Raw genomic sequence first — 18,255 nt, forward strand, 5'->3', positions numbered from 1 at the left:
TCCTTCTTTCATTTGATATATGCCTTCATTTAAGTATTTATTTTCTACTCTTAATTTTCTGTGAGTTATTATTCTTCAGTCGCTTTTAATTAATCATTTTTAATAATTAATTGATCTTGGTTGTTTCACTTCTGAACTTTGCCTTTCCTGATTTCACTTGACTTTTCTGTTTCTCTTTCTTAATGCTGCATAGAACACAGAAGGAAGATTAGTTATGGTGAGTAACTGGCGTCTGTCTGAAAATCTCATCCCTCCATTTAGAAAGATAGCGTTAGTCTCACATCTATGAGAAATCCATATTCACTCTGTGTCTAATTCCTTTATGTTACAAGCCCCATCACTCACTCAGAACTGTTTGTTACTCTCGCGGCTGTTTTGAGCAATCTACTGGGGAGAAATAATGAATGTTTAAAGACTGTATGTGATTGTGGAGGTGGGATAAGATAGGTAATTGGATTGGACAGAATTGTGATTTAAAGAATCTGAGATCTGAGAAATCCTAATGTTTTTAAGGCTGAAACATTAAGGCCTAATGTTTAAGATTGTGCCGAATGTTGGAGAATTCTTAAATTCAGTCTTAAATTGGAAGCCGGTATTTTGCAATCCTTCGTCAGGGCTTGTGGTACTTGGACACCTTCACAACATCAGCCCAGCTCAAGAACAGGGCTGACAAGCGCATCCAGGCTGTGTGCGAAGGCTTTGGGGCTCTTGAGAATAACTGAATGGTTTGACTGCAGTCCCAAGTTTATAGGAACCAATCCAACTCTAACCTTTCTTTGGCGGTGTTTATTCAATGGACTGTAGACTCCGCCTGTTTCTGAAAGCAGCAGCAGCAGGGTTCTTCCTCTGCGCGCAGGTTTGGTTGCCTGCCATTAGAGTAATAGCGAAGCACCCGTCCAGCCCTATTCCCGTTGTACCATTAAGTTGCCTCTAATATGAGTCCGGTGTCTGGGGTGTAAAGCCCTTCAGCTCTAATCAATGTGCATGTCTTCACTTCAGCTCTTAAGTTTAGAATGGAAACATTTCACATTGCTTTTCCATCTGTTTTACCTAGAATTAGCTGCTTATGGGTTGTTGTTTGTGTGTTCATCTAAGGCTCCTCCTCCAGTGGATTATCTTGTGGTTAACCTGCATTAACATTAAACATTAAATGTTCTCCTACATTAGGAATGTGAATTGCTCTGTCGACATCTGCCATTGGTGTAAACATTGACTTAAAAACATCTTATTTCAGTACTTAAGTTCGTGGCTGGGAGAGCTAAACTGGTCCAGAGGTGAAGTGAATTAGATAGTGGGGGAGATTGCCACATGTGATATCACGGATGATAATCATCACATCGACCAAAAATGCAGTCAATAGTCAGCTTGGTAACACTCGTCTCTGAGTCAGAAGTTTTGTGGGTTCAGTCCTCGCATTGGGGCTTTGAGCCCATAGTCTCAGCTGACACTCCAGTGCAGTGCTGGGGAGCTCTGCATTGTCATAGGCGCTGTCTGCCTGTTCAGGTGGACGTTAAAGATCCCGTGGCACCTGTTCCAAGAAAGAAGGGAGTTTCTCCTGGTGTCCCGGCCAACAATCTTCCAGATCATTCATTTTGTGGCTACTTGTGATACATTGCAATATGGAACTCGGCTGTGCTGCCTTCGCCTACAAATACACAGTCACTGCACTTCACAGTAAAATCCTGGGAAGCGCTTTGAGCTGTCTTGGTGATGTGTTAAGGCATTGTTTGGTGCAGTTTTTCAATGACTTGCTTGACATAATTCAGAACATGTAGCCAGACCACATCCTAACCCTCCCTGGATTGCCAGATTGTTGGTCAAAGTTGATTTATTTATCCTGGAGCTGTGTTTGGTCTCAAATTTCTCAGTCAGGAGCACCGTCTTTCCCCGCACACAGTCTCAGACTAATTGTAACGTAAGCGCTCTGGGGCGCTACCCTGTGTGGAGGGCATTGTATAAGTGCAAGCTGTTGTTGTTGTGTGGGGGACAGGGATTCGGAGCTTGCCGGGGCCCGAATTAACCCTTGACAAGGTGCTGAGGTTTCACCAGCTGTTTGGGTTTTTAGTTAACAACAACAACAACAATATTGCATTTATAGAGCGCCTTTCACGTCGGGAGGACGCCCCAAGGCGCTGGACAGTTGGGTCGGGACCCGAGCAATGGGGGGGGATGGTCAGAGTGAGGGGAGGGAGGGGGCGAGGAGGGGGGAGATGGTCAGTGTGAGGGGAGGGAAGGGAGGGGACGAGGAGGGGGCAGAGAGTCGAGAGGGGAGGTGAAGGCACGGCTGAAGAGAAAGTTTGTTCGACCTGTAAACAGAGCTCGGCATCCGGTTACAACGGGATTCCCGACATTCCCTTTCAGTGTCCATTACAGCTGCACATTAACCCCTGTAGTACGGAGGCTAATCTAATGAGTTTGCCAGTTAACCTTTTGTCGCAATTAACGGCTCTTCAAACCCCACCCCCCCCTCCCCCCAATGGGACCCTTTAATTTTTCCAACTCCCCAGAGATATGCATTGAAAGATGGTTTCCTCACCCGCAGGTCAGAATCGAGACGTGTGAGATGCTAATGACAAACTGAGGTTGTGGTTTAGGAGATGACACTGTGTGGTCTCGTGATCACGTTCACAAATGCAGCTCCCTCTACCTTTCCAACAACAACAACTTGCATTTATATAGCGCCCTTCACTGATATTCATTTCATTTATATAGCATCCCGGAGCTCTGACCTGCTTCATGCCCCCCCCCCCCCCTCCACCCCCGACCTAATCATCTGCCCACCATTTTTAAACCTTTGAATCGTTTGTCTACGTATCTATGTGAGAGGAGCGATCGAAGGGCCGGTTGTTGTTGTTGTGGACAATCGAGGCAGTCAGTTTGCACCGGCAAAGCACCAGCAGTGTGTTAAAAGCAGAAACCCTTCCTTACAATCGGAGCCGTTCGTGGTTTAAATGATTTAAATTTAAATCGCAGCCTGAACTAACTATGTTAATCGATTCAAAAGGATTCAGAACTAGAGACCGGGGTCGGGGGGAGCGGGGGTGAGCCGGTGGAGGGTGACGGGGTGGGGGGTGAGCGGCGGGGGGGGGGGGGGGTTTATGGGGTTCACTTCACCCTCCTTAGCTCCGATGCCCAGCCGGAATCGTCAAACGGTTTGGGAATGTTCCCGTTGACATGGATGACAGTGTACATCGGATTGTGTTGTGTTGAACGGGCTGTGGCACAGATGCCCCCTCGTGGCCGCCCACCGTAGAACAACATTCCAGTGCCCAGTTTTGGCATTCCAGGGGATTCAGATCTTTCTCTTGCATCGCAGCCGCTTCCCGCCAACTCTCCCTGAGGATCCGTGCGGTGAACTCAGGAGGGTTTTCACGCGGCGACGACGGAATGTGGCAAATCTTTCACGACCAAAGGCCAAGGGATCCGTGACATGTTAATCCTGTAAAACGTCATTCGGCTCCTGGTGTAAAGTTGGGTCTGAAATTCCGGCACGAGAACGGAACGCGTCGGTGTCACTCAGTCGGGAGCACTCTCCTCTTGAGTTCATGTGGTCGGGTTCGAGCCCCCACGTGAGCTCAGGATCCAGACAGACGCTTACAAAGTACAGTGATGTATTGTTGGAGGTGATGTCCTTCAAACCAGATGTCAAAGCCCCGTCAGGAAGTTGGGGACCTTCACCAGCTAAAGCAGAGACCACAGTAGCTGCAAGATTGTGGAATTGCGGCGCTTGTGAAGGGTTAACAGCAGAGCAGAGACTTCACCATGGGCCGGGCAGGGAGCCAGAGAGGGACCTGAGGTTTCTACATTGCAGGGAGAGTTGAGGAGAGCGCTGGTGAGATTAGCAGGTGAAAGCTCTCTCCCACAGCTCTCTGCCTTGGCACACACTCCCATCCACTGACCAATATTAACTTGTCTTGGCAGATCCAATGGATAGGAGGAAGGCTTGAAATTCCTTGTGAGTTTGTAACCGCGGCTATGGATTCCAGTGGAGGGAGGGAGGGAGGGGAGGAGGAAGGGGAGGAGGGAGGTCGAGTACAGTGAAAAGAACCTTTCGCTGATCTGGGTCTCTCTGGTTTGGAGTAGTTCTGCGATTGAAGAGGGAGCGAATGGCCTCACTCGCCCCTTCCCTTCCTCCCCTAACACAGTACTCCGATGTGTTGGGGGGGTGTGTGGGTGGGTGGTGGAGGGAGTGTTGGAGAGGGAGGAGTGGGGGGGGGGGGGGGGGGGAGGAGAAACATTATCATTTGTCCAATTATCCCGTTTATAATAATCCTTGCATTTTATATTTTATATTATTTTATATATATTATTATATTTTATATGTCAGGAGGACGTCTCAAAGCGCCTCGCGGCATGTACTGTAAAGCGTAGTGACTGTGTTATTTTGCAGGCGAATGTGACATGGAATCTTTATCCCTGGTGGGGTGTACTTCTCCCCCCGTGGTGTGTTGGATTGAATTGTAACGCCGTTTTGTTCCGGACAGAGGCCAAACCCACTCACTGGACCAGCGGCGAAATTTCCGAGCTGTGGTCTTGGGCGAGCGTGCTGCTGTAGTCGCACCGATTGCCCAGCAGGTGGCAATAGCTGCCCAGTTGTTGTTGTCCAGGTAGTCTTCTGGCCAGCCCGGGATTCCCTGGCCGGGGTCCGTCTTCCTGGCCGGATTCCTCCGAAAGTGGGAGCCGGTACTTTATCTCCCAGCGGCAGCCGGGAAGGCGATTTGACGCGACCGAGCAATTTGGCGCGACTTTCCGAAATTCTAAATTCGACGCGAATCGGTGCGGCGTCGAGATCGTCCACCGCGGCCGCTGTGTTGGCCAGGTGTCTCCCTGGGGTCGGAGCCCGCGTTACCAGCGCACAGCTGGGTTCCCGCCCTCACTACGTCCTGCCCGCCACGGGCAGACTTTGAGCCAATCTGCCCCCACTCCATCCAGGTGTCCCCCCCCCCCTACCCTCCCGACTCCTGAACCTCATTCCCCTTCTTTCGAGGCACATCTCAAACCGTATGCATCTGTTTGAGTGTGGTGTTGGTTAGCATTCATTCCCCAGGTTAGCATCCATTCCCCAGGTTAGCATTCATTCCCCAGGTTAGCATCCATTCCCCAGGTTAGCATTCATTCCCAGGTTAGCATTCATTCCCCAGGTTAGCATTCATCAGGTGCTGAGCTGTCATTGTGAATGTGCTTCCTAACGTGGAAAGCCCTCCGTGGATGTAGATCGTATTGTGCGTTTGTATATGTACATTTGTGCAAGTCTGCTCCTTGGTGTCTGCTGCTATGAGCTGGGAATGTGCAGTGTTGCAGTGAGGGTGTGTGAGCTGGGAGCTGCCACGATCAGGTTGGCAGATAGATAACGGGGAAGTTGGCAGGTGAAGTGGTGAGCTTGGCCGACCTGAAACTTGCTAAATTATTCAGTGGGAGACGGAAACTAATTGAGAAATCCTTCCCAAGAGGTCTGACAACTGAGTAATTGTCTGAAGTGTGGTCAATCTACGCAAAGAACTCGACGATCGAAATCCCTGAAGCTTTTAATAACACTGATTGTATTGGAGCCTCCTGTTGATGGGGCTGCGTGTGTGGAATTCACTGATTGTGTGGGTTTCCTTCAAACCCGTCCTTTGATTGAGAGCTTTGTGGTGAATCTCATTTCGCCCGTAAGCGGGCTGGATGTGACAGGCATTAACATTCCCCACCCCACGTGATTCATCAATAACACGCGTGAGGCGAGTAGCTGGAATTGTGGTCCTTCATCTTTTAAAGTGATTAAAACGCTTTAATTGCCAAGATAAGTACTCAGGTTGGCTTCTATTTGCATTTAAAGTTAATCTTCTCAAGTGCCAGTGGAATCTGCCTTATCTCTGTGTTTAGTATGGGCTGCGGAGTTCTTTCAGTGAACAGTCCACGTACTGAGCTGCTGTTGTGTTCCCATTAAATAATCATCTTTGCCTTTGATAAATCGCTTTTCACTTCACGAGGACTTCAGGGGAATTACTGTAAGCGCAGTGACAGTGAATTGCGTGGGCGAATATGGCAGCCAATTGCGCACAGCAATGCCCCCGCCCCCCCCCCCCTCCCAAAAGCCAAGAAGGGGGCAACTGATTTTTTTTGTCAGGCGAGACATAGGGAGAAACTCCCTTCTCTATTCAAATAATGCCATATGGGACCTTTAACATTTACCTGAACAGGCAGACTGGACCTCGATTTAATGTCTGAGCAAAGGACAGCACCTCTGACAGTACAGGACTGTATCGTAGCAGCAGCCAGGACTGAGCTCAAAATCCCGATGCGGGACTTGAACTTCCTGAGCCGGAGACAAGTGTGTTATCACCGGAGCCAGACTGAGGCATTTCTTATGGAGAATCAGACATGGAGGTGTGTGCTCTTTGAGACGTCTCAACGACATGATAAGTCGCTATATCAAATGCAAGGATTATTATTATTATTATTTCTGGCAAACAATCCTCCAGATAAAATTAATCATTCACTTTCATGGCTGTTCGTGGGACATTGCTGTGAGCAAATCAGGTCTGTTAAAGGAGTAAATAATGCAGAGAGAAGCAGAGTTCATCTACACATACAATCACCAGCCTTCACAGTAAAAATCCCGTGAAGAGTTTTGAGATATTTCAACAATGGGACAAGGCGCTGTGTCAAATGCAAAGATTAATCTTACTGTTTCCCACCAGAGGAGAATACGTTCCGCCTGGGACCAGGTGTACTGTATTTCCGTAGCATTTCAGAGCGGTCAGTGTTTGGTAAATTGTTCCTGTTGGAACCTCGAAGCCGTTTTTCTCTGGATCTTAAAATGAACTTAAAAACCACTTGAAAATTAAGGGAAAATCTCGGGACACAATATATAATCTGGGACGCGACATGACGTGCAAGTGAATGCCAGGATGGTGGAAGGTGAACTGGATGGACCTCGGTTTTCTTTCGTCAGCAGATTCCTTACGTACTGACGACTGCATTGAGGAATTTTCCAAATTCCGGGCACAGAAATGCCTCAAAAATAAGAGTAAATCTCGATCCAGATGGAATTTCTTCCTCCAAGATTCCTTTTAACGTATCTGTCTAAATCTAATAACCCTGAATATTTTTAGCGGACGCAGGAATTTATTGAATACTTTTCATGAAACTCGCTCACTTTCCTTTCTTGGCCACCTTTCCTGTTTCCGGAGGGATGATTTGAAATATTGCAATGTGCGGCTTTTTAAGAAATAATACACTCTGTGTTATTGAAGCTGCTCTGAATCGGGTCGTGTGGCAGGCAGATTGCAGGGTTCTGAGTCAGAATTGTGGGATTGTTCTGCTTCAATTGGAAACTGGGGACAATACATTTCAGTTCAGTCTGGAACAAGATGAGTGACTGTAAATCCAACGCCTTTCTGTTCAGTTTTCACTCTGTTAACCAGAGGCAACTTTGGCATTGGACTTAAATTGTAGGTGGTTAATCGTTGCAGGTTGTGCTGCAGATTGCCTGGGGTAATCTTCATGCTTTTATCTTAATGTCAGCCTGGCTCAGTTGGTAGCACTCTCGCCTCTGTGAGTCAAACATTTGTCCCACTCGGCATAACCCCGACAACCTGCAAACCGAATGTTTTTTCTTGCAAAGCAAGTTGCGCAGTTTTAAGGGGTAAAATTCCAGTTGCTGCCTCTCAACGCACACGCCTGCAGTCCACGAGACTTGGCGGTTGCTTAGACGGTAGCACTCCTCTCTCTTTTGAGTCAGAAAGTTGTGGGTTCAAGCCACACGTCAGGACAAGGAACTCGGATAGTCTATGCTGGGATGGCAGTGCAGTGATGGGGTTGCGCTGTGTGGTCAGAGGTGCTGTGCTTTGGATGAGACAGTAAACTGAGCTTTACTCAGGTCTGTGTCCAAGTGAACATTAAAGATCCTGTGGCTCTACTTTGGAAAGAGCAGGGAGTTCCTCCCTGTGTCCTGGCCAACAGTCTCCCAGCTAATGTTGGTCATTCATTTCATTGCTGTTTGTGGGACATTGCTGTGCGCAAGTTGGCTGCGAAACGCAGTCACTCCCGTTCAGTGTAAATCCTGTGAAATGCTTTGCGACATCCTCCTCTCTTCACTTTTCAGCTCCCTCCCCTTCACCCCCAGGGTTCTTCCAGGGGAATTTGCTCAGTGAGGTTGATTTAGGTTCACCCCAGCAAGTCTATTGCTTCAGGGAACATCTCCCGAGCTGTTGAAGTTCCCGTCTCTCATTGAGTTAGCCAGTCAGTCAGAGCGATTTCAAGGCAGATGAGAGCTTCTGCTGGCTGATGGACATGGAGGAGACTGGATGGTACATCTCTCGCTGCGACTGCAATTTTTAAAACTTTTTTTTAAACTCTCGTGTCTCGCCCGTTGTTTATGGGAATCGAATTTTGTGCTTTTCTTGCATCAAAGGTCATGAGATGAGCCATGTCCCCCTGGCGTTCGTTTGCTCCAGATGATTTAATGCAAAGACAACCCCTGATAGCTGAGCGCTGGTTTAACTTAAAACAAGATCTCTCCTTAAAAAGTGCAAACAAAACACACAGGCTTCTTTCTGTCCACAACATGTCCTCGCCAGTAAGTGCCTCCTTGTGTCATATCAGATGCAGCCTCAGTTTCTTTTGGCATCTCCATTGATGATGTGACGTTCTCTCCCAGATGCTGCTCACGCAGTTTGATCACTGGGTTAGGGAAGGACAGTGTCCCAATTAATATCCTTACTTTGCAAGTCTCTTTATGCGCCTCTCTCGGTCTCTCTTATCTGTGTGAGTGTGTGTGTGTGTCCCCCTCTTGTTCTCTCTCTGGCTCTACATTTGTCTTTCTATCTATGTGTGTGTCTCTCTCTTCTCTCTCAATCTCTCACTCTCTCTCTCACTGCATTACCTTGCTCTATGTGTCTCGGGGCGGGGGTGGGGGGGGTGGTTGGTGGTTGGGCGGGGAAGATATCAAAATCTGTCATGAAACACCACCATCTTTCACCCTGCTGTTCTGGAAGATTTTTGATTGAAATGAACCTAAATCATAGCGGGCAGATGTAAAGATATCCATTACAACACATTTCAATTAATTTGTTGCGGTGTGAGACAAGGGAGCTTTCATCCCCGGTAATTAACTACTACACAAGGAGACGGGTCAGTATAATGTTGTGCGACTATTATTCATCGCGTTTTGAAGTCCCCCTCACCCCACCCTCTTAATCTGGCTGCAACAGTGGAATTAATGAAGTTATAGCTGGTGCAACACAATCTGAATTGCCAGATCAATTCAAACCAAGTTGGGCGCGCAGAGGTTGGGTTCTGAGGGGAAACAAAATTCATTAGATGAAAGGGCCGACGAGATTCTTTGATTTCCCCAGAGGCAGATCAATGTGCATCTGGGTTAATCAGTCCCTTCTCAAATGAGATTTGGATCCAGCTAGTTAGAACTATGAGAAGCTGATGACTTAGTAAGCGTCCTGGATATTAGCCCAGCTGGTGGATTTGTTTCTGAAATCAGGAACGTTCAGTAAATCCAACACGATTCTGCGTCGTGCACTTATTTATTTAAACTGCTTTTTTCCCCCTTTCCCTCGTCTCTGTCATTCTTCTGCCCTCCTTTCCGGGTGACACTAAGGTTCGGCAGTGATCTGGAGCAGAAACCCCTGATATGGATGGCGTGTGGGGTTGGGGGGGGCAGCATTGGTGGGTGGGAGGAAACCTGCAGAGCAGTCTTGTGGGATGGTCTCAGTTGCATGTGCTAATTATCACGAGTGATACCAAGCATGTCACACAATGCAATCTCCAGACCAGATTGGGCTTAGGTCATGTCACACTGGAGATTATAGTTATGATGATCATAACAATAATAACAATAATAATCCTTGCATTTGATACAGCGCCTTATCAGTCATTGAGACGTCGCAAAGCGCTTCACAGGATACACTGTAAAGTGGGAGTGACTGTGCATTTTGTGGGCGAAACGCATTTTATGGATCACGTGGCACTAGGAATTGGGCCTTAAAAATTGTAAAGCGTTGAGGTCCGTGAAGGGCGATGTGCGGGGAGCGGGTGTCCCCGTGTTTTCTGGCTGTATGCGTGTAGGGTTGTGATGTTCCCAGAAGAAATGAAGTGTCCGTTCGGAGCATTTGTGACGCTGCACTGGGCTGAGTGCACTCACTCGCTTCCTGTTGACTACAGCACTTATCAGTGTTTTCCCCCATAGCTGCTGCTGTGCCCACAGTTGCCCTCCCTCACGTTTGCAGCGGAGAGCTGATCAATTAGCAGCAGCTGAACATTAGGATTTAAGCGCTCTGTCTCTCTCTCTCTCTCTCTCTTCAGCTTTTGTTCTCTTTACCCCCCAGAGGGGCTGCTGACTCTCGCTGGGTAGAGTTCAACAGGCACCGACTGCCCTCACGTCTGTGCTTCGTGTGTGAGATCAAGCGCTGAATGTCAGCAGCTATTCGGCTGGGAGATGCAATCACAGCCGAGTCTATTTTGCTGCCACCGCCACACCTCCCCCCCCACCCCCGGCCTCCACTCATCCTCTTTTTATAGTAGGAATCAAAGCGTCGATAACATCGAAACCCCTTGAAACACTTCACGTTGGTGACTCGTCTGAGGGTAAATCTCACTCACGGCAAATTCCCACAGGTGTTGACACAGGGTCAGTTCTTGCAACAGGTCACGGCCCTGAAACCTTAACTCACTTTCCTCTCTCCGTAGATGCTGCCTGACCACTATTTCAACAATAGTGTTGCCTGTTTGAGTATAATTAATATAAGCTGCTCGAAAGCCTTGTGCCGTCGACTGAGTTCGCAGCCCAATTGATAGCTCGATGTTTTATCAGTAATAGACTCCTGTGGCAGATCACAGCCAACATATGAATAACAGGTGACTTTAAAGTGGACAGTTTTGCTGAGTCTGAGCGTACAGCAGTTTGAGAGGGATCGAGGGGCTTGAAGAGCTGAGCAGAGCTTAACGAAAGGGTTTGATAGAACCCCGCTGACTGGTTGAGACCGTGTTTATTTTCAACAGTGCAGCGGTCAGCCAAAATTCCACCAATTTATATTTCAAAAGCCGGCAGTCAGAATCGGATGCAAAAGAGAATTGTGTCACTGGGAATTGATATGGAGATGAGTGAGATTGCCTGATGGTTAAAAACCACAGCCTGAACCGGACAGACAAGGAACGAACTGAGTTTGGGCCTAATTCTCATCCTATAATAATAATGGTTGCATTTGATACAGCGCCTTATCACATCTTCGAGATGTTTCATAGAATGTACTGTAAAGTGAATTGACTGTATATGTTTTGTGGGCGAAACGCAGCAGCCGATTGCGCACAGCAGCGTCCCCACAAACATTCACAAAGTGAAAATAATACGATGGTGTTCCACCAAATGCAGGATTATTATTATTACCACACCTTATCAGTACCGCTGAGGCCCCGAAGCGCATCACAGAGTTTTCTGTAATAGAGCAGTGACTGTGCAGCGGGCTGCGGACAGTCAGGAGGTGAACGGTCAAGTTCGTGTTGATGCCATTCAAGCACTTTTCAGATTGTCGGTGCCTGTTGATGAAGCATCTGACTACCTGTGGGTTGCCTGTTCCCGTCTGGTCTCCAGCTGCATGTCAGGGCTTGGCTCCTCACTGTAACCTGACGCCCACTAAGCACTTGTCTTTGTTCCGTTAAGACATCACGTGCTGCAAGTGGATACGTAGGTGTTTCCAGGTCCATTCTGGGCTTTCAAACCCATCCTCTCTGGTAACCTTAGCCTCTGCTGTCATTCTCTTTGTTAATGTTGCCGGGGATTTTGAATTGCTTTGTGTTGCAGTGGTGGAGGGGAGGGGGAGATAAATCTTTCAAAGATATTCGTGAATCCGGGAATCAAATCTAGGTCCTCTCACTTGCGAGGTGAGCACTCCAACCACTAAGCTACAGGACCCCATCTGTTCAAGAGAGAGGGACAAATACTTGGTATTGCATAGAATTGGATATACGTTACAGCACTGAAACAGGCTGTTCAGGTCAACTAGACCGTGCATGGGTTTGGAATCTAACATCAGCCTCCATCTCTATTCCTGTCTCGGTCTTGTTTCTAACAAATGGGTCTTTATAGAGTAAAGGTATGAGGGATATGGTGGCAAAGGAGGGGGGGGGGGGATGGAATTTAAAGGGAGCTGCTGTAGACTCGATAGGGAGCAGCCTTCACGGCTGAATGGTGCTATTTCCTGAGATGGAGCTTCATACAGTAACCCTGAAAAGCGCAGAGTGACCGCATTTTCAAGCTCCATTTACAGTGAGACTCACAGTTATAATATAGACAACAGCTGAGATGTTCCGAATCTCTCAGGAATTCCTTAAGCTGGACAGCGCTGAACTAAACACAGACTGTGTGAAACGTGGGGCCACATGACAACAGCTGTAAGGCCTTACCTTTGTAAGCACAGCTGTGCCTTATGCACTGTGGCTGGTTTACCTTTGCCAGCGTTTCAGAGTGAGGTCTAATCTCTCTGCTGTGACCCGTTTTACAGTTGTTTTCATACTTACCCAAGGTTCTGTCGCCAGCCATATCTAGATCAGGCAGTGATACAATTTCCTTATAATAATAATAATCCTATGCATTTGATGTAACACCTTTCAAATTGGGGAGGACATCTCAAAGCGCTTCACGGGATTTACTGTGAGGTTTAGCGCCTGTATTTTCCAGGCGATTGCAGCAGTCAATTGGTGCGGAGCAGTGTCCCACAAATTGCCTTGTATGAATGACCAGTTTTATTCAGGGGATTGTTGGCCAGAACTCCGAGAGAAACTCCCTCCTCATTTCAAATAAGATCCCCAACGTCCACCTGAACAGGCGGACGGGACTTCGGTTTAACGGCTCATCCGAAAGATGGTGATAATAATAGTAATATACCTTCCATTCGATGCAGCGCCTCATCACGTCTCAAAAGGCTTCGCAGAGTATCCTATAAAGTGAATCGACTGCATCTTTCACCTCACAACAGTGCAGCACCTGCCCAACACTGTATTCGAGTGTCAGCATAGAGTACCTATATGTGATCAAAATCCCGATGCGGGGTTTGAACCTACAACCTTCTGACTTGGAGGTGAGAGCGCTGCCAACTGACCCAGTATTCCACCTAATTCCCATTCCCCCAGAGTAACCATGCGTCCCTCAGGGCTCCCATATACAGAATTGTCATCATATACGCATGCTATGTATACACTGATTCCACATATACACATATCCTCTGGTCGCTGTTTCCTTTTTGCCCTTACGTTAAAGTTTAACTGTTCTGCATCAATCTTGCGGCAAGTGTCCGGATAAATCACCATTCCTACTGCTGTGCACGTTTCTTAACCCAGTTACAAATTCAGGTGATAACGTAGAGGAAGCTACAAGTCAAGGGAATGCCGAGGAAAGATCACTAGTGAAAAATAAATTGAATGGTGGATAATAATAAATACTTTCATTCATGTAGCGTTTTCTGCAACCCTCTCTCTGGAACTCCATCCCAGAGAGCCTCTGCTGTGCCCCCTCCCTCCTCGCCTTCAAAGTCTACTTTAAAGCCCATCTTTTCCGCCGTCACCCTCCCCCTCCTCCCGAGTGTCCAACCCTTCCCGGCTCAGGCTGCCGGGCATGTGCGCGAAACACTTTGAGACATCTTGCCCGTTTGAAAGGCGCCGTGTAGAGGGTGCCCAACAAGTCGTGACGCGGTCACAATGTCTGATAGGTCTCGAAGAAACGATGATTTTTGTGGAGATAATCGGGTAGCTGAAAAATAAAGACTTTTTGGTCATCCTGTAAATGCGAATTGCTGCTGCTTTTCCCGTGAAACAAATCTCTTGGTGAATGTGATGTTCGGTGGAGTGGACGTTTAGAAAGCTCGTGCAGCGGTAATGCTGGGATTCTGAAACAGTCTTGTTTTAATGGACATTTAATTATACCAGCGGAGTGCAGACAGCTGCCAGTCTGATTTGACCCTTTTGTGCTTCTGTGCTGTTTAAAGTGCTTCTTAGTGGCTGGGGAGTGCCTGTGATTCTCAGAGCTCCTTTTATCACTGTTCTCCACACCCCCCCCCACCCCCCGCATCCCTTGCCCCCCGCCCCCACGCCCAGTGCATACACCTCACTTGTATGAGAAACGGATAAAAAAAAAAAAAAATTCTGAATGGTAAAGATTGATGTGTCCTGATGAAATCTGAAAGCTCGAGACTGACACGGCTGGGGGTTAGCCCAGCCCCCTTTCAGAAGCTTTATTAATGATTCCCCCTCCCCTCCGCAAGTGAAGTAAGTTTCTCTTTATGTTGAGAGAGAGAGAGAGAAAGGGAGAGGGGCTGAGAGATTCACATTGAATGCTTCGTGTTCATTTGCTGGGCACGCTATTGCCTGAAGCAGTCCCCGCTGGACTCAACGTGTACGTTAGTTGGAGGGGAGAGAGAGCTCTGTGCTGTTTGGCGACTCCTTGACAATTATTCCTGCTCATCCGTTTTGTTTCCTCTTCCATCCACACGGCTGCCCCCCCACTCCCGCCCCACCAACCACTCGCTCGCTGAAATCACCCCCAGGAGAATGAGCAGAGAATTCCCAAACGTTCCCTTTGTTGCTGACGGCTCCTTTGCCTTGTGGATGCGAAACGAAAAAGCTCCAGTGTGAAGCTGTGACTGAACCGCGGCTCCTTTTGTTGTGGCGACGGGGGCTGAATAAACACCGCTGATCTTCACGGACGCTTCTCTTCAGAAGGCAGAGAGCCAGGAGCTGGGGGACAACTACCTGCCTTGCCTTTGGGGGTGAGGAGCGGAGAGGGGAGGGGGTTGCGAGGGGTGGGGGGGGGTTGAGAAGGGCTTTAGCTTGGTGGCCAAACGAAGACCGAGAGGAGAAAGGCGGAGGGAGGGAAGGGGGTGGGGGGGGGTGTGCGTGGAAAAAAGTAAAAGGTGGTCTTTTGCAGAAAGACAAATAGAGGCTCTGCTCTCCCTGAGGTAAACACAAGCAGCGGATATTTCTGGAACTTGAAACTGAAGACTTAGCAGATTACGCCGGTGAAATTTGAGCACTTAAGGCGAGCGAACGAGAATTCTGTGGGCTTTGCACATTCCACGTACGAGGTGCGATTGAAACGCTTGTTGAAAGCGAGGTGAGGGATACCAGCAGATTCTCCAAGGACTAACCCAGTTCCTGAAAGTCCCTCTCCCTCTCCCCCTCCCCTCCCTCACCTCTCTCCTCCCCAGCTCACACGTTCAGAAGCTCGGCACTCTTTATCAGCAGTAGCGGCAGAAGATAGCAAAAGAGCAGTGCGGAATTTAGACTTCAGAACTTCAGTGTAATCGCAAGGTGTGCGCGCGTGTGTGGGTGACAGAGCAGACTCCCTGCACACCCTCTAACAGCGGAGCTTGTCAGAAAAGCAGGAGCTATATTTCTGCGTCTTAATTCCCAGCACGAACATAGATCTACCTCGGGCCAGCGGTGAAGTCTGCAGGTTTCTGTTCTTCCTATGAAAAGCCATCACACAGCCCCCCTCTGGTTTCACTGGCGAGAGAGCTGCGTAGGCAACGAGGTAATGAGATAAACTTGCGATGTGACAGAGAGGACAAGAGAGGATTTGTTCCCCCCCAAACCTCCACCACCACCACCCCTCCCTGAGCAGCGTCCCTGGTCATGTGGGGGGAGGACTATGTCGTTTAAGTATTGCACTTGAGGTCGTTGGCCCTGGATTCGCAAGTGATTACAAATCAAGGTGGAAATGCACTTTTGTTTAGCAGCAAACTCTTCACAAAAGGACAACTAACTGAAAGAAACCCATTCTTTTGAGAGCCCAATTGCAGGGCAGTGACCTTCGGAGAGGAGACTGTGAAGTGCCTGTTTGTGATTTTCTTCAGCAACCCTGACAGTCATGGGCTAGACTCTCTCTCTCTCTCTCTCTCTCTCTCGCTGCTGCGTGGCCCTTCCTTGCCATCTCCTCGTACAGTGGATGTCTTGAGGGACGTGTCATGTTGTGTGGGAGCACCAGGTCGCTTTGCCTGCGGATTGCGCCCCCTCACCGCACTGGGAGACGAGCTTAAAAGAAAAACAAATTGCTCCCGGATTAGGCCAAAAAGGGAAGGAAGAAAAGGGGGAAAAGTTTTGCACGGACGGACGCCGTCATCATCGGGACAACTCGACATGGATCCTTTCCCGAGGGGATGCGCGAGCTGAGAAACTTTCGAAAGATGTTCGAGCAGCTTTGGCCGGTCCTTGAATGATGCGACGCCCAGGAGCTGGGAGGAGAGGCTGATGGACGCGTCGAGTTGGAAATAAACGTTTTGTTTTGAGCCCGGAGGCCAGAGGGCCGCACATCTCTTTGTCTCTGGGTTGTGAAGAGAACTGTGTGTGGTATGACCAGTTGCCAGTATCCCACGCCCCCTCTCGATCGGGACAGGATGTACCAACACAAAGTGTCTTTGCTGGTCCGTTACTTCATGATCCCCTGTAACATCTGCCTGATTCTGTTGGCCACGTCGACCCTGGGCTTCGCTGTCCTCCTCTTCCTCAACAACTGTACGTTCTGCGGTTTTGCTTTTCAAGCGGCCAGAGAGGCCCCGAGTACCTTTTTATTATAATGATAATAATCCTTGCATTTGACATAGCGCCTCATCACGTCTTCGAGACGGCTCAAAGCGCTTCACAGGATGCACTGTAAAGTGAATTGACTGTATATTTGTGGGGGAAACGCGGCAGCCAATTGCGCACAGCAGCGTCCCCACAAACAGCCGTGGGTTGAGTGACCAAATTATTATTTTAATTTCGTTGTTGAAGGGATTATTACCTCCAGAAAAGCGATCTGCCAATTGACTACTTACTGCTCGGTAAACAAAGTTGTGTGGAGTGAGGAAACTTGCTTAATGCTTCGCTCTGCCCGGTAATCAAACCCGGGTCCTCTTGCTTGCAAGGCTACAGGGCTCCACTTATGTGCTTAGTTTGAACAGTGATGCTTTAGACTTTAAAGATTGTTTTTTTGGCAAATTCTTGAATTCAGTTCTAATTTGAGAACCGATTTTCCAAGGTTATCACTCATACAATTTCTTTTAGGTCGTCCCGAGTGTCATGACACACGTGGACACCCAGTCACAGTGCTCACGAGTATCCCAATTCAGACAGCAGGTTTCACATATGTGCGGCGCCTACACATGGAAATCTACCTGTGTCTCGCATGGAATCCACTCTCTCTCTTTCTCTCTCTCTCTCTCTCTCTCTCTCTCTCTTCCCCCGGGGGGATGCTCCCCACTTACCTGATTCTGAGAGTATTAGGCACAGGTTGACAAGAGTCAAGGCTGGAGTGTGTGTGTGTGTGTGGGGGGGTGGGGGTTAACTGCTGGAGTTTAACCAGCTAAAAAAACACACAGCTCTGTCTGGCAAGCTTCCCATAACTTGCCCAGCCCTGGTCCACCCGACCCGTTAGGGCTTCCCAAAAAGAACCTTCACTTCGATTGAAGAATAATCCGAAATTTTGCACGTTTTAAGACAATAGTCTTGAGGCTAAAGCAATTTGTGGACTTAATAGAGCATCGCGTCTCATCCATAGCAACGTTGGACAGCTCAGGTGAATGTGTCGCTCGTTTCCTTGGATTAGCTTTTCTTTCGGCCTCCTGCGGAATCCCGGCGCTGAACCCATTCCCTTTTGGAGAAACCATTTCCCAAAGCGTTGCCATTTTCAGTGGAAGGAAGACCAAAGGATTTTTTTTTTCAAATTTGTCAAACGTTCGCAAGAAATGCCTCGTGGCGATTGATTCCAGGCAAACAAGGCGGGCATTTTGCACGCGGCCAAGTCCCACGAACAACCATGAGACGGACGATCAATTTCTCTGGAGCGCTGGCCAGGCCACCGGGAGAAACGGCCGTCTCTCTCTTTTTTTTTGAATAATGTCGTGGGGTCTTTAATGTCCACCTGAACAGGCAGATGGAACCTCTCGCAGTCCAGTGTTTGAACTAACCTGGGCAGTGCAACGGTGTGCCTGAGCGGTGTGGCACTTCTCTAACGAGCTTGAAACGCTACCCTGCCTGGAGGGCACTATACAAGTGCACGTTGTTGTTGCTGCTGTTGTTGTAAAGGAGGGTGTGGGGTGGGGAGGGAGAGAGAGAGAGAGAGAGACAGACTTGTATAGATCCAGAAATAAAAACAGAATTCGCTAGGAACATGCAGCAGGTCAGGCAGCATCTATGGAGAGAGAGGAAAGTGAGTTAACGATTCAGGTCGATGACCTTCCATCAGATTTCTCTCTCCATAGACGCTGCCCGACCTGCTGCGTGTTCTCA

The 18,255-nt window shown here is 48.4% G+C and overlaps 1 protein-coding gene across 10 annotated transcripts in view; it reads left to right on the plus strand.

Annotated features, from left to right (window-relative positions):
• The window catches only part of agrn (agrin), a 149,905-nt gene that overhangs the window by 62,824 nt on the left and 68,826 nt on the right, over positions 1 to 18,255 (plus strand). For 4 of the 10 annotated variants that reach the window (XM_042343623.1, XM_042343625.1, XM_042343624.1 and 1 more), the window contains exon 3: positions 194 to 217. The exons of 4 other annotated variants lie outside the window; for them this stretch is intronic. In XM_042343623.1, coding sequence (XP_042199557.1) covers positions 194 to 217 — 24 coding nt within the window. Of the gene's footprint in view, positions 1 to 193; positions 218 to 16,309; positions 16,501 to 18,255 lie in introns of those variants that run through there. 2 more of the 10 variants (XM_042343628.1, XM_042343630.1) reach the window with 1 other exon arrangement.

Source organism: Callorhinchus milii, unplaced genomic scaffold, assembly GCF_018977255.1.
Source record: "Callorhinchus milii isolate IMCB2004 unplaced genomic scaffold, IMCB_Cmil_1.0 Scaffold24, whole genome shotgun sequence".
Taxonomy (NCBI): domain Eukaryota; kingdom Metazoa; phylum Chordata; class Chondrichthyes; order Chimaeriformes; family Callorhinchidae; genus Callorhinchus; species Callorhinchus milii.